This window comes from Physeter macrocephalus, chromosome 21 (genome assembly GCF_002837175.3).
Source record: "Physeter macrocephalus isolate SW-GA chromosome 21, ASM283717v5, whole genome shotgun sequence".
NCBI classification, from domain to species: Eukaryota; Metazoa; Chordata; class Mammalia; order Artiodactyla; family Physeteridae; genus Physeter; species Physeter macrocephalus.
This window is the reverse complement of record NC_041234.1, coordinates 87,289,555-87,303,655: the sequence shown is the minus strand read 5'-3', so window position 1 is coordinate 87,303,655 and position 14,101 is coordinate 87,289,555. Positions and strand designations below refer to the sequence as shown.

Genomic DNA, 14,101 nt, shown 5'->3' with positions numbered 1-14,101 from the left:
CAAAGGTAAAGCAAGATTTTCAGGCATCACTGCAAAGAGCAGCTGGGATTCCCATCCCCTTCTGACAAGCTGTAAGGAGAAGTTGTTTCTCAGATCTGAGTCCGAAGAGAGGAAACAAGTCAATCAGCCTTCGTGGTCAGAAGGTAAATTTGCAACTTGGGCCAAATGCAATTGAAACAGCTGGATAAGAAACTGTTTGCTCTCCCCTTGCTCAACCCCCGCCCCCTTCTCCCCTTCCTTTCTCAGGCTTCCTGTCCTTTCATCTCACAGCTCAGAGAATCTGTTTTCTTCCCAAAGGCAGCCTGGTGCATTTTTACTTCCTCAAGTCTGTTGTTTGCACAGAGGCTAAGAGGAATCAGGGCTGAATTCCTATTTCATATTGACATGGTGTGAAGACCTAAGGGTTAAATGCTAGTCGGTTTCCCCAGGAGAGTTGGTAATTTGAGGAGAGGAAGTCCATGTCTCTGGGAGTAAAGGGAAGGATTTTGTTCTGACCTGTCTATTGAAATAAAAGTGGATTGGGTTTGTTGATATGCTGGGTTGATCTCTTAGACTTGCCTAAATTGGGATTATGGTACTGAAATGGGGTGCTGGGGTTAAACTGAAATGCAGATGTTAAAGTGAGTTGGGCTGGAAATAAAAGATTGCATTCGCTCAGTAAATATTTGAGTTCCTACTGTGTGCCAAAGCATGATGATTTCCAGAAAAACCTGAAATAGTTTAACTATAAATCCATTCTTGAAAGGAACACTGGGCCAAATGATTCTGTTTTGTGGTGGGAAACAGAAAACAGAAAGAAGTCTAAGGGTGAGGAGAAATCACTGAAAGACTGGTTAGCAGAGAAAGGGGAGAGGAATGATGTTCTACTTCTTGGGTGACTTTGAGTCTTCTCTATTACTTATGGGAGAATGGAGTCTTCTCTGATAGTTGGGGGAATGAACACCTATCCTGGTGTTAGGTATACGTAGCACGGATGTTACTTCACTTGAACGTTATGTTCCATCATCTCCATTTTATAGATGAAACTAAAACTCAGAGGTTTTAATTGATCCTTTCAAGTTCATATAACCTGTAAGGGGCAGACCTTAGGACCCTATCCCAGATGTGGATTCTAAAATCTGGACTCTTGTCCATTTAAAGAGTATTTCTCAATCATTAATTTCCATCAGGATCAATTGAGGATTTTTGAAAAATACAAATCCCATAAAATTTAATTCAGTGAATCCTAAAAGGATGTCATAGTCTGTATTTTGGACAAGCATTGAAGGTGATTCTGATGCAGAGGCGTTAGGGACCTCATTTTGAAAAACACCCTTCATATGCCAGGCTGAAGTGAGAGGAGAAGCATTCAGCTCACCTTCTTCCTACACTGGCCAGATTCACTGAATGGGAGAGGTTGGCTATGGTGGCATTTTATTCACTATTGAGGCCATGGGTAGAGGGACTACTGGGCAACAATAGCAGGCCTGGGGCTATGAACCTAAGGGCGTGAGGAAATGCTTTACCAGTTAGTCCATTGTGGATAGGACTTAACAGTGTCTTGCCAGAGCAGGCTGGTTGGAGCAGTGAGATAGGACTCCTAGCCAATCAGTTGATCACTAAAGGTGGTGGCATTGTTCCAGCCAGAATAAGAACTGGGGTGAAGATCTCTAATTGATATGCCACTTTCCAAAGCAGAAGACAAGACAGAGAGCTCAGTGAGCAGTATTTTGTATTTTTTTTTTTTTACAAAGAAGGGAGAAGCTCATGTGAAATTTAGGGAAATCATTCCAATTCCCACCTTTCTTTTTTTTTTTTTCTGCGGTACGGGGCGGTACGGGGACCTCTCACTGTTGTGGCCTCTCCCGTTGCGGAGCACAGGCTCCGGACGCGCAGGCCCAGCGGCCATGGCTCACGGGCCCAGCCGCTCTGTGGCATGTGGGATCCTCCCGGACCGGGGCATGAACCTGTGTCCCCTGCATCGGCAGGCGGACTCTCAACCACTGCGCCACCAGGGAAGCCCCCATTTCCCACCTTTCTAACCTCAGACCCGGGAGAAGGGGAATAGCCTAGGACTTGACATGGAGGTTCTTTTTATGGGCTCTCTCTGTCTCTGCCTGGCCAACTTGATTATTTAGAATTAGCCTTCTAGGTTGTTGGTGACTTGGTTGGTCCTCTCTCTGCACTCACTCCCTGGCTTCCTGCCTCCTAGTGTCTTACCTGCTTGTGAACATCTTCACCTCAGGATGGAGCAATGCAAATAAATAAATAAACAAACCCAACACAGCTAGTTTTGCTAGTCTTTCTACGCCAGACTAAAAGAGGATGGAAGGAGGGAGAAGGCTTAGAAAGACAATCAGCAAGCCAGAAAGCTGAGGATTTGACAGACAAGACTTAGACTGAAAGCAAGGTCTTCTTAAGCATAGAGTAGAATGGTGGGTGCCAGGGGCTGGAGGGAGGGGGAATGAGGAGTTGTTTCTCAATACGTTTACATTTCAATTACGCTAGATGAATAACTTCTAGAGATCTTCTGTACAACTTTGTACCTATAGTTAACAGTATGCACGTCAAAATTCATTATGAGGATAGATCTCACGTTAAGTGTTCTTAGCACACACACAAACCCACAAAACAATACAAGGAACTTTTTGAAGTTTAAGAATATACTTAGTACCCTGACTGTGGTGATGGTGTTACAGATGTAGGCATATGTCCAAACTCAGAGAGATGTATACACCGAATATGTACAAGTTTTAATATATCAATTATACCTCAATAAAGCTTACAAAAAGTGAGGTCTTCTTCAAGCCACCGGGATGCAAATGGGAAACAAAGTTCTGGGAGTAGATAAATCATGAGATGATTTCAGGCACAGGAGAACCTGGAGACACTCCCATTGTGGAGATGTACAGAGGAGGAGAAACTTCTGGGGAACTCAGGTGGCAGAAAATAAAGAGAGAAATGTTTGGGAAGTGGTTGTAGATTCTTTTTTGAGGCTGTGTCTGAAGCAGAAAGATCTAGAATGGTCAGGTCGCTTATATATCCAATTTGATACAATGGCAAGACATTTCTCTGGAGTAGGACTCTATTTACCCACTGGAACCATATGCCTGTGCATATTGCTTATTTCCTAAAGTCTCAACACTGAGCGTGATGTATCTGTAAAAGGGTTGGCAAGTAGGCTATGCGCACAATCTAGGGGCGTGCGGGGAAAGTCCGTTCATATTCCTTTGCCAACACCAGTGCCAACAAAGCTGCCCCTCACAAAGCAGTCCAAAACCGGCAGTGTTGCAGTCACATTTTCCTCAGCAGATGCAAGTCAGAGACTCCCTTTCTGACCACTTCATATTCTGGTCATGAACTCGTTGGCTTCTTTGCCTGGATCCTGTTAGCCAAGAGAGCACTGTCCTTAACCCAGAAGTTGTATGACAAGTTTAAGTGGGAACAAAAGGATTGGAGTCTTTTTTCTGTGGGGACTGGGGAGGAGGTAAGGTATTGGAAGAATTTGGTTTGTTTTTCTCCACCAAGAAAAATATAAGAGCAATGTTTCCAGTTTCACTGATACTAAGTAAGCGCCCACATGTGAGTAGGTACACATGGGAGTGAAAAGGTGAGAACAAATGATTACAGGCTTGGCAATGAGACACCCCAGGGAGAGGTGGAGTGCTCATCTGGGGAGAAAAAGTCTAAAGGTAAGCTACCAGCAATCTGAATTAATCTGTGCTGATGAAGGGCTCTCGTCTGGAGGACAGTGGCCAAGCTGTTCTCCATTCCCTCTGAGGCCCCGACCAAAGGAACTGGCCTTAAGTTGCGTCAGAAACCGGTTTAAAATGAGACGTGACAAATGATTCATTGACAGTGAGAGTTATCAAGCTACTGAGAAAAATTGTAGAGTTCTCTCCTCTAGAGTTCCTTGAAAGCAATATAGATAACTGTTTGACATGTATGGCTTAGGTGGGTTTCCTGCATCTTACAGGTTGAAATGACCTCTATCCATGAGTCTGTGTTAGAATGACCACTGTATCTTTACCACTAGTCTTTAGTAAGAACAACAAATTTAGAACAGACCTCATACTTCCACCCTGGTCGTTATAACTTTCTAGCCACACTCACTGCATCTCACACAACGGCTCTCAGAAACAGGCACGTGACCCATTTAGGAGATAGAGCCACTAAGGGTGAGGGACCATGTAACCAAAGAGAGGGGGTCAGTAGCAGTCCTATCAATACCTGGTTACTGGACCACTTAGCAGGAGCATCAGGGTGAGTTCTTGGTTTCTGAAACCCAGTGTGGCTCTGTGGCTAGGCATCCCAGGACAGGGAAACAAAGCGATTGCTACATGAAATACACAAGAGGAATAAAGATAGAGTGAAGTATAGCATTGTGTGTGACTTTTATTAATGTGAATGTAAAGAGACTTGGAGAGCCCCTGGGAATGAACCTGGATGGCTTTGGAGGGCTGTCATGAAGGGAGGTTACTCTATGGCAGGTGGTGCGGTAACTCAAAGCATTTGCTTGAATGCACTTCCCTGTCCTGTACATGTGAACATGTAGCAATGTACATGCAGACTCCACATGGCCCATTGCCTCCTTCTCTGGCCACAGGAGAAGCTGGGCTGGGGCTTCTTTTGTGAACAGAAAATATTGAGCAACTGGACCCCTGACCTCTCTTTCTTCACTACCTGAAGTCAAGCCTGTGATTCAGAAAGGTCTACCTTCAAAATATAAAGATTTCATCTCTCCATTATTTAATTCCACGGTCCCTTTTCACTTTATATCGTTTAGGTCCTGGAGAGAGAACATGAGAAAATTATCTGTGGCAGTGATTCTCAACCTGCTGTCCATGGGTAATGCTGACTCATCCCACTTCTAGTCCTAAACAGAATGGCTAACCCATCCAAGTTTGGGACTTTCCTCGTTTCATCCTTGACAGTCCCACATCCTTCAGTCCCAAGTGAACTAACATGGTTGGACATCCTCATTCTAAATGAAATAAGGACAATGAGTTTTTCCTGAAGTTGAAAGTATTTAAATTCTGAAGGCCAATGAGTTTCTCTAAAGCTAAACCTATTTTATTTAAAAGTAATTTTGTAATTCTGCCTTCCTACCTCTTGGCTTCGAAATGCCACTTTTAAAAAATGAAATTAGGGTCACAGCGGTTGGCAGTCTTGTCGTTTTTTAAACATCCTGCTTTGTCACAGATGGTGCTAACCTGATGTCAGAAGCCCTCTTCCTCTTTTAGTATAGTTGTAGGTACCGCTCACTGATATGGTCCCTTTTCTGCCTTAAGCTCTTTGCCCTTCTACTGGCTGTCATACTGGCACTTCTGATCTCAAGGTGATGACATTTGTGGGGGACGTATGGGGTTAGTTCTGACTACACACTTGAAACAGTGAATACCCTGGTCCTGACGGTTACACGCTGCTTAGAGAAAGTGGCCTTCCTCCTACCTTCCCTGTCCTTCCCCTCTAATTCTTTTGCCATCCTTAAACAGTTTTGGCATCACGGGTGGGAAACCACCGAGGCTTTTCACTGAAACAGTTTTGGGGTGATGAGGAAGAATATGGGGGAAAATTGCAGGTGAAGGAGAAGTGGGAAATTATGGCTCTGCCATGGAATCACTGTGTAACCTTGGGCAAGTCACTTGGCTTTCTGACCCTCAGTTTGCTCCTTTGTAAACTGGGGGTACTCTTCATACCTTTCTTACCAACCTAAGAAGATCGTTGGGCAGAGCACATGAAAGAATGGACTTGGAAGGGAATATGATGCTACAGCCAGCAGCTGTTTATCAGTTTGTTTCCTCTCATCCTCTGGCCTGGGCTTCTTCACCAAGAAGTGAGTTCATAAAAGAGGGCTGCTTGCATTTTCCATAATCTTCCATGCTCTAATATAGCAAGCCGAGGCATTACCTCATTGCGTCCAAGCGTACCTGCTTTCTAACAGCAATTACTCAAAACTAGTTCCACTTCTCCTCCTGTTGGCTTTCAATCCCTCATCACATCTTTCTCTCATTCCCTCCGCTCTCAGGCACAAAGCCTCATTCCCTGGGGCCCAGCTCAGGGCACTCTCTTCCCAAGCCCTAACATTCCAAAGTAAGCACCTACAATTTATGATCTCTGCTCCCTTCCTGCGCGAAACACATAGCACACAATACATATGTATCAGGAGGGGAATTGTGGTGGAGTGAAAAAAGAGCGTTACACTAAGAATCAAATAACTGGGCTCTAGTCCGGCCAGTGTACTTCACTAGTTCTTTACCCTTGGGTAAATCATTTCCTCTCCGTATTTCCATCTGTAAAGTGATAGGGCAGGGGGGTGATTAGCACTGTGTAGTACAAAAGTACTGACCTAGGAATCTGCAGATTGGGTTTCTTATTCCAGTGTGGCTGCTTGCTAACTTACTCTGTGACTTGGGGAAAATTATTTCCCCCTTTACAAGGCTGTATTCCCCCATATGTGAAACAATAAGGTTAAATTAGGTGATTCATTAAGATCCCTGCCAGCCTGGAAATTGGATGCTTCTGTAAAATGGGCTTCATTAAACAAATATGGATTGCAGTGCCCGCTCTGTGCCAGATACTGTTTGATGATGGTTATGACAGAGCTCATGGCTGGGCAAGGTCCTTGAGACCCTGAGTACAACTGCTGCTTGCTCCTGACAATGTCCCAAACTGGCAATATAGCCAGTTCCTGTAATTCCCGTGCATTCAGTCCCCCACCCCTGAACCCCTCTCCCACCACCTGTAACTTTAAGCAGTGGTGATGAATCATGGAGAAGTTTCTGAAACAAACTCCACCGTCTGCTTGCTGGAGATGTACACAGTGCTGTCAGCAAGCTTCAGTGTGGTCTCTGGCTGCCCTCATTGAGAAACAGGCCAGAAAGCAATGGCAGATTAATGGAGTTGGGAGGGAAGTGGTTGATTTTTGACAGAGGGGTCTGTGAAAACCATCTGTGAGCTGGGCTGAGGAGATTAGATCTAAAAAGACTCTCACTGTCTTGAATCTGAGATGACTTGTTTCAAAAGGCACCTTGAAAGGCCCTTACAGCTATAGATCTATGTTCCTGCTGCCAGGCAGGGGGTACCTGATCCATTCCAGAGAGGTGAGATGCTTTCTTAACTTTATTCAGCAAAGGGCCAGGCAGGTTTTCTCAGTAGACAGCCTAGTGTTAGACAACCCTCACTGGTTGGAAAGGTGCCTCCCATTTTGATTTTGGGAAAAAGTGACTGAACAGTGCTCACTCAGGGATAAGCAAAGGGTATGAGACTAGGCACCCCTTATTTTATTTACCCATTTTAACCTAGCTGATGTAGTACTCTGAAAGCCCACATTAATGCTCTCCTGGACATCCTACCAAGGTCAAATGGGCACATCCTCTAACTCCATGGTGAGCTCTCCTTCCCTCTTCTCCCTTGGAGTAGAGGCAGGCCCTGTGAGTTATCTTCCTTCTTTCTTAACTCTCTGAAAACAACTTGGTTTCTGGCCCTCTTGAGATATTGCCTCCTTCCAGGCCTTCAGGTCAACAAGGCCATTCCACCAGAAGTTGGGGGCTCTCCAGAGAGCCTTGGTTTGATTCAGACTTCCCTCCTGTCACTTGTTCCATGCTGGATGTCAAGAGCTAAAAGCTGTCTGCTCAGGCTGCGTTGGAGTGGGCAGAACAGTCACTAATTCAGTTCTCCGCTTCTTCCATGGCAGCCTAGAGACCATAGAACTCTGAATCAGGCGGAAGGAAGGGAAGATGGGAAAAGTGCTGGAGAGCAGAATCCCATAGGGACCCAAATGGTCCTTGAGACAATAATCTTATCCGGAAGTAAGGGCCAAGAAGCACATGACTGAGCCCCAGGACTGGCCAGGCAGATGAAAACTAGGCCAATGGAGCCTACATGATAACTTTCTACATTTGGTGCTGTGACCCAACTCATCTCCCCATCCCCGCAGAGAAACCTGGGACCATGCGGAGCAGCCTGACCCTGGTGGGGACCCTCTGGGCCTTCCTGTCCCTTGTTACCGCTGTGGCCAGTTCTACCAGTTACTTCCTGCCTTACTGGCTCTTTGGATCCCAGCTGGGGAAGCCAGTGTCATTCAGCACATTCCGGAGGTGCAACTACCCTGTGAGGGGAGAGGGGCAGAGTCTGATCATGGTGGAAGAGTGTGGGCGCTATGCCAGCTTCAATGCCATCCCAAGCCTGGCCTGGCAGGTGTGCACAGTGGCGACAGGTGCCGGCTGTGCTCTGCTGCTCCTGGTGGCACTGGCTGCTGTCCTAGGCTGCTGCATGGAGGGACTCATCTCCAGAATGATGGGACGCTGCATGGGAGCCGCACAGTTCGTGGGAGGTAAGACGGTGTTGCTGGGATTGGGTAGGTTGGGGAGCTTTGCGGGGGTGTGGGTAGTGGGGATGTTGTCTTATGGGGAAATCCACTCTCAGCTTCTCCCCTTTGTCCATCTCTAGGGCTATGAATGGGGACTCGTTTGAAACACCTAGTCTGGGACTCCTCAAAGTGCCATCTACATCAGGGTTTTATTCTCAGCAAGATTGGCTAGTAGGCAGAGTTGATATCTGGTTTTCTTAGCCCTGATTTTCATCACCTTCTTCTCCCTGCAGAGTGCCCATTGAGGAATATTATCCAGGTCTGCTTTCCGGGGGCAGCAACTTATACTCTAGTATTACCGCTCCCAGATAAACTTGACCTCTAAGATCCCTGATCTCTGGCAGTTATCTCAGAGGACAGTGATCTGATAAACACATACACACAGGTGTTAATTACTAATAAGAGTTAATGTACACTCCTCACCAAAAAATACATCCCTAATAGTGAAATGCTAGCTACCAGGCAGACTTCAGGTGACTGATTATTTGACAACATCTAAGGCTAGCCCTGTCTAGTAGCCATTAACAGACTATCCAGGTTTCCTATGGCCCTGACGCACCCTACTTAGCTTTTCCCTCATTCAGCCTCCCTCTAAATTTAGTGCAGGAGACCTGGATGCTGGCCCTGTGTGGATGGGCTAGGAAAGAGCAAAATGCAAAAATGGCAGACTGTAGGAAAACAATGGGAGCAGTTTAGTCTGAACGGAGAAGAAAAAGCAAGTTTAGACAGACAGGCAAATGTGTGTGTGAATATGTGAGCTATTTTTTACACCTAGCTGGGGCAGTGGAAAAAAAAGTGCTGGGAGAACTATTGCTGAAGTTTGTTGCTGTCGTTCCTAAAGTTTTAGAATCATTATTCATTATCACTGTCATCTCCATTAGCAGCACAGTGTGGGTGCCCGGAGCCAGGAAACTTGGATCCCACTTCTGGCTCTTTCACTAAGTTGCCCTGTGGCTGTAAGCAAATGACAGTGACCTCTCTTTTGTTCACTTCAGTTCTCTCCTTAAATTTGTTCATTGGCAAGATAACCCAGATCCTAATTTTCCTTCTTCTCTCCAGTGACTGCATTCATGTGGCCTTGGGGTGAGATGTTAGTGATGAGCTAAGACAGTGCTTCTCAACAGGGGCTGATCTCTTACGTACCTCATCCCCCACCAGGGGACATTTGGTAATGTCTTTGAGATGCTTTGGGTTATCACAAATTGGGGAGAGTGCTACTGACAATCAGTGGATAAAGGTGAGGGATGCTGTTAAATATCCCACAATGCACAAGAACAAGACAGCTGCCCACTCCCCAAAACAAAGAAGTATCTGGTCCCAAATGTCAGTAGTGCCGAGGTTGAGAAACACTGAGCTAAGGTATCATGATTTCCTGGCCTTCTTACGAAAAGCACCAGATTCTCTTTGGTGTGCCAGTTAAGGTGATGTTTTCTGTTCCCCTCTTTCCTTAGGCTCATTGTACAAAGTTTTAAATTTGAATTCACATTCTAACCTCCCTTATCTCTGAATTTTCCCACTCTTTAGCTACTAATGATTTTTCTGGCCACATTGGAAAGTCATTGGATGAATTTCTCTCTTCTGCTTCAAAACCATGGTACAGAACCAGTTATTAAGGCTGGTTTAAGCCTATGACTTTAGCCCCCTTTGGGGGCTCCACAGATATTACAAATGAACCTTAAGTAGGCTCACCTTTCACCTGCATTCTTGGGCTTACTATGGCTAGCTCGGTACTTCTATGGGCACATTATTTCAGGAAGTGACACTTAGCTGGCAGGTGAAAGGGGTGCTCCTTACAACTCATATTTATAGCCCCAGAGCCCGGTTCAGTGCCTGGCACAGAGCAGGTATTCAGTAATGGTAGAAAGAATGAACGTATGGTTAAGGCAATGTTAGTGTATTTTGGGATAAGTTGGTCATGTGAAAGCTGGGTTCATTCACGTCCTTTGCGTTTTTGCCAGGCTTCCATTCAAGGGTATTAGCACCCTGAGTTCTCGTCTCTTCTGACTTGAGAGTGATAACTTAGCTTCACTTGCTTTTCTAAGAATTTCCAGCAGAGGGTGAGGAGGGACTAACTGTTAAGGATCAGAACGTCAGTAGCAATAGCCTCCATATGACTCCAAGCATTAACACTGGCTCCTACACCCACCTTGCCTCCTATCTTAGTCTTGAGTGAGACTTTCACAAAACATTTATGGTTCTCCATATAATACATTTTGGTTGATCTCACCTTCTAGGTCCTGAAACTCAAAGGAAATTGTTGAAGGGAGATGTGGGTAGGTAATGGAGATTTAGACACTCATGGACTGAGTAGGGGAGAGCTTTAACTGAGCAGCAGATATAATACAGGGACAACAGAAACATCAGTATCGTGTTAATCTCATACGATTCTGCTATTTTATATTCCCCATCGACCATTGCTCATAGGAACATAGTCATAGTGTTTACACTTAGATGGGGGTCTTTAAAGTTCAAGAATAAAATGCTACTTGACAGTACTCATGGAAAGAATCAAGATCCAAGGTGTGCTTCAAGGGTTATCCCTGGGGATATTGGACAGATTGCTAAATTTCTACAGCTTCCCCACCTGTAATACCGGCCAACTAAGTGTCATTCTCCTTTCCTTTATAGAAACTGGTGCCTGTCAAGGTTGCATCAGATGTGAAGGAATGGTGAAGGCTGCTTGAATGTATCATATTTTCTAGGCACCCCTTGGCATACAATCATTATCCAAGGTTCTTCAGAGATCTTGGTGTCTCACTCCTCGGAGATGAGCTTTGCTTCTGGCAGAAAGCCAAGCCTGAACAGCATTTTGAGCTCCATGGATAAAAGACATAAGAGAAAGAGCTGTGAGGGTTAAGTTTAAGCTTGTTGTTCAGCGGAGGGAAATTGATTTTGTTGCTCCAGGCCTGGCTGCTTCTCGGCACCTAGTGCATTAACCAAAATACATCGGGGGAGGAGCCAATTTTTTTTTCAGGTCTGGTTTATCTCTGCCAGACCCCAAACCACTGAAGAGATGGAGGATCCATTAAGAACTACTCCCTCCCCCTGCCTGACTTTTGTTCCCTCGTTGGGCGGCTGCCCACAGAGATGAGTGGTGGGAATGGGAGAGACAGGAAGAAATAAAGAGCTGCTGGCCTGAGTCATACTCAGCAAGGTGACCTGATGGGACCCTTGGGTCCCATTTGCTCCACCTGCAGCTGATCCAGCTGGACAAGTGTAGGGTCCAGAGAGCCTTCCACTGGGACCTTCATGCCCTCCTCTAACCGGTGAAGGAAACATCTGGCCAGGAGATTATTTCAACCCTGGGGATGCTGAGGTTTCTAACCAGCTGGCCCCCAGTCCCTGAGAACAAGGTCATTATTTACATTCCCCTGTGTATACATAGGCAAGATGCTTGTGAATTATCCTCTACCTTCAGTGAGAGCTAACCAAAGAAGAAATAGGTGAGAAGTAAATATAAGGAACTCCTGGCAAGAAAAAGTGTAAGATCTTGGATCAGGTTCCTTGAGGGAGGCCAAGAATCTTTCTAGAGCAGGGAATGTATCAGAATCACATGGAGTGCTTCAAAAATGTGGACCCAACTCTCCAGTCCTCTTTCCCATACTGATATACACAGCAGCAGGTGGAAGGCTGCATGTTTTGGACAATCTCTCCAGTGACTCTGATGTGTTCCCTTTCCCCAACCCAAGTGAGAACTACCACTCTGGACTTTTTTTTTTTTTTTTTTTTTTTTTTTTTTTTTTTTGGTTAAGCAGATAGAATTCAACACACCCAGACAGGCACTAATGTTTTTCTCCATGGAAGGTCCTAATGCTACATGCTTCAAGCTGAATGAAAATTGCCACTGGAGACAGATCACTGAGAACTTGATTCAAGGAAAGAGTGCTGTTTTCTAAAAACCATGATCTTCTCTGGAAACCAAGCATTTCCTGGAAAGTCTTCCAAAGTTTCATCAGGCATAATTTAGCTTATCCTTACCATGCTGAACAAGGATTATAAAAGTGGCTTTCTGTTTGGGAATTAAAGAAGTTAACCTACTAACAAAAACGCATGTAGCAAATTTGAAGCAGAGCAGAGACTGTGGTCCAGGGTTTCTGACTCTCAGCCCTGGGCGTTATGCACTGATGTCGTTGATTTTTCTTTTTCCGTTTGGAGAAGAAATTCTATCACAATGTTTTTCAGAGTGGTCCATGAAGCACTTGTATAAGAAATTTCCTGGGGTGCTTGTTAAATGCAGATACCTTAGCGCCTTTCTAAGCCTACCCAATCAGAACTGGTGCCTGGCACTCTGCATTTTACACAGCCTCTCATGCTGATTTATTTTTGAAAGTATAGTATGAAATATTTCAGATATGTGCACCATACAGCTTAAGAAATAGAATATTACCAATGTTGTTGAAATCTCCTTCATACCCTGATAGTATTCCCTTGTTCCCACAGCACACAGCAAAGTTAACTGCTGTCTTGGATTTGTTATTTATCATTTCCCAGCATGATTCCAGTACACATTAACATTTGAAAACCTCTGCTCAGTTTTGTTCATAGTGTTGCTTTTTTCTGAAATTCTGTTTTCCTCCATCTCTGCCTGTAAATCTCTCTCTCTCTCAAAGGCCAGGTCAAACGCAGCCTCTCTGTGAAGCCTCTCCTGATGTACTTTAGAAATCTCTAGCAGAGGTGAACTGTCTTATAACTCTGAGAGAGAATATGCAGTGAAACGAATAGGAGAGTTGAGTGGGAGTGTTCCCTGGGAAGGGAAAGCTGAGATATAGCTGGACGGCAGACATAAATTTTCCACTATGTTTGAGTTGAAGTTGCTACAAGAGCAATAAATTGAACAAATTATTAACAAATTAACCCATACTAGACTTCTGCTCAGGGTAGTAAATTCAAACTGCCAAATAGCCATATTTGGACAGATATTTGGGAGTGGGGTGTGAAGTGTAACAAGATGGCAGCCCACCCAACAGTTGCACTTGTGAGTGGGAGGTTGTGGTGGATAAAGGGGGTTGATAACACCCAGCTGAGGAGGCTTTCCCCGCCCGGAGACAAAAACTAGGCATCTACCTAATTGAGGATGTGCAGTTGGGAGGGGGTTATACAGCTGTTGCGATAGGGGGAAGTAGTAATTCTGGCAGCAGGGGAGGATTGAGGGCATCTGGGATGTAGCAGCAGGGAGGGTTCTGAGGTCCGTCCGAGATTGTGCGCCCAAAGGTTTGTATTGGCGTTGAGGTTGCCACAAGGGCTGAAGCCGAGCAAAGTGTCTAATGCTAGGCCTCCGTTTGGTCAGAGCAATGAATGAAAACTATAGCAACCGTGTTTCGGGAGGACACTTGGTACGTTTTGTGACAGGGGATTCTTGTGGAAGGAGCAGTTGAGGAAGGGATGGAAGATGGCAGCCCACTGGTCACCTGCACATGTTCAGTGGGGGAGTAAGGGTGGTAACACACTCTAAAGGGCTTTCCCTTTCTAGAGGCAGGTGCAGTTGGGACAGACTTCTCCAAGGGGCGTGTGTGTCTGGAGGGGCAGTAAAACCTGTAGTTAGGAAGGGCATGTAGAGAAGTAGGAGCCAGGGCTACACCTCATACGTGGCAGGGCTAGGATTTAAACTAATTTTCTCTGCCACCAGGGCTCCTGCTTTTAATATTTTAATGGTGTTTTTCTTAAGTGTTGGTACCAGAACCTGATGCATCAGCATCACTAGGGTGCTTTTTTTTTTTTTTTTTTTTTTTTTTTGCGTTACGCGGGCCTCTC

The 14,101-nt window shown here is 45.2% G+C and overlaps 1 protein-coding gene across 1 annotated transcript in view; it reads left to right on the top strand.

The window, feature by feature from the left end:
- The first annotated feature begins 7,863 nt into the window (after nt 1-7,863).
- Nucleotides 7,864-14,101, top strand: part of LHFPL1 (LHFPL tetraspan subfamily member 1) — a 40,265-nt gene continuing 34,027 nt past the window's right edge. The window contains exon 1 of the mRNA XM_007108481.1: nt 7,864-8,314. Coding sequence (XP_007108543.1) covers nt 7,864-8,314 — 451 coding nt within the window. The remainder of the gene's footprint in view (nt 8,315-14,101) is intronic.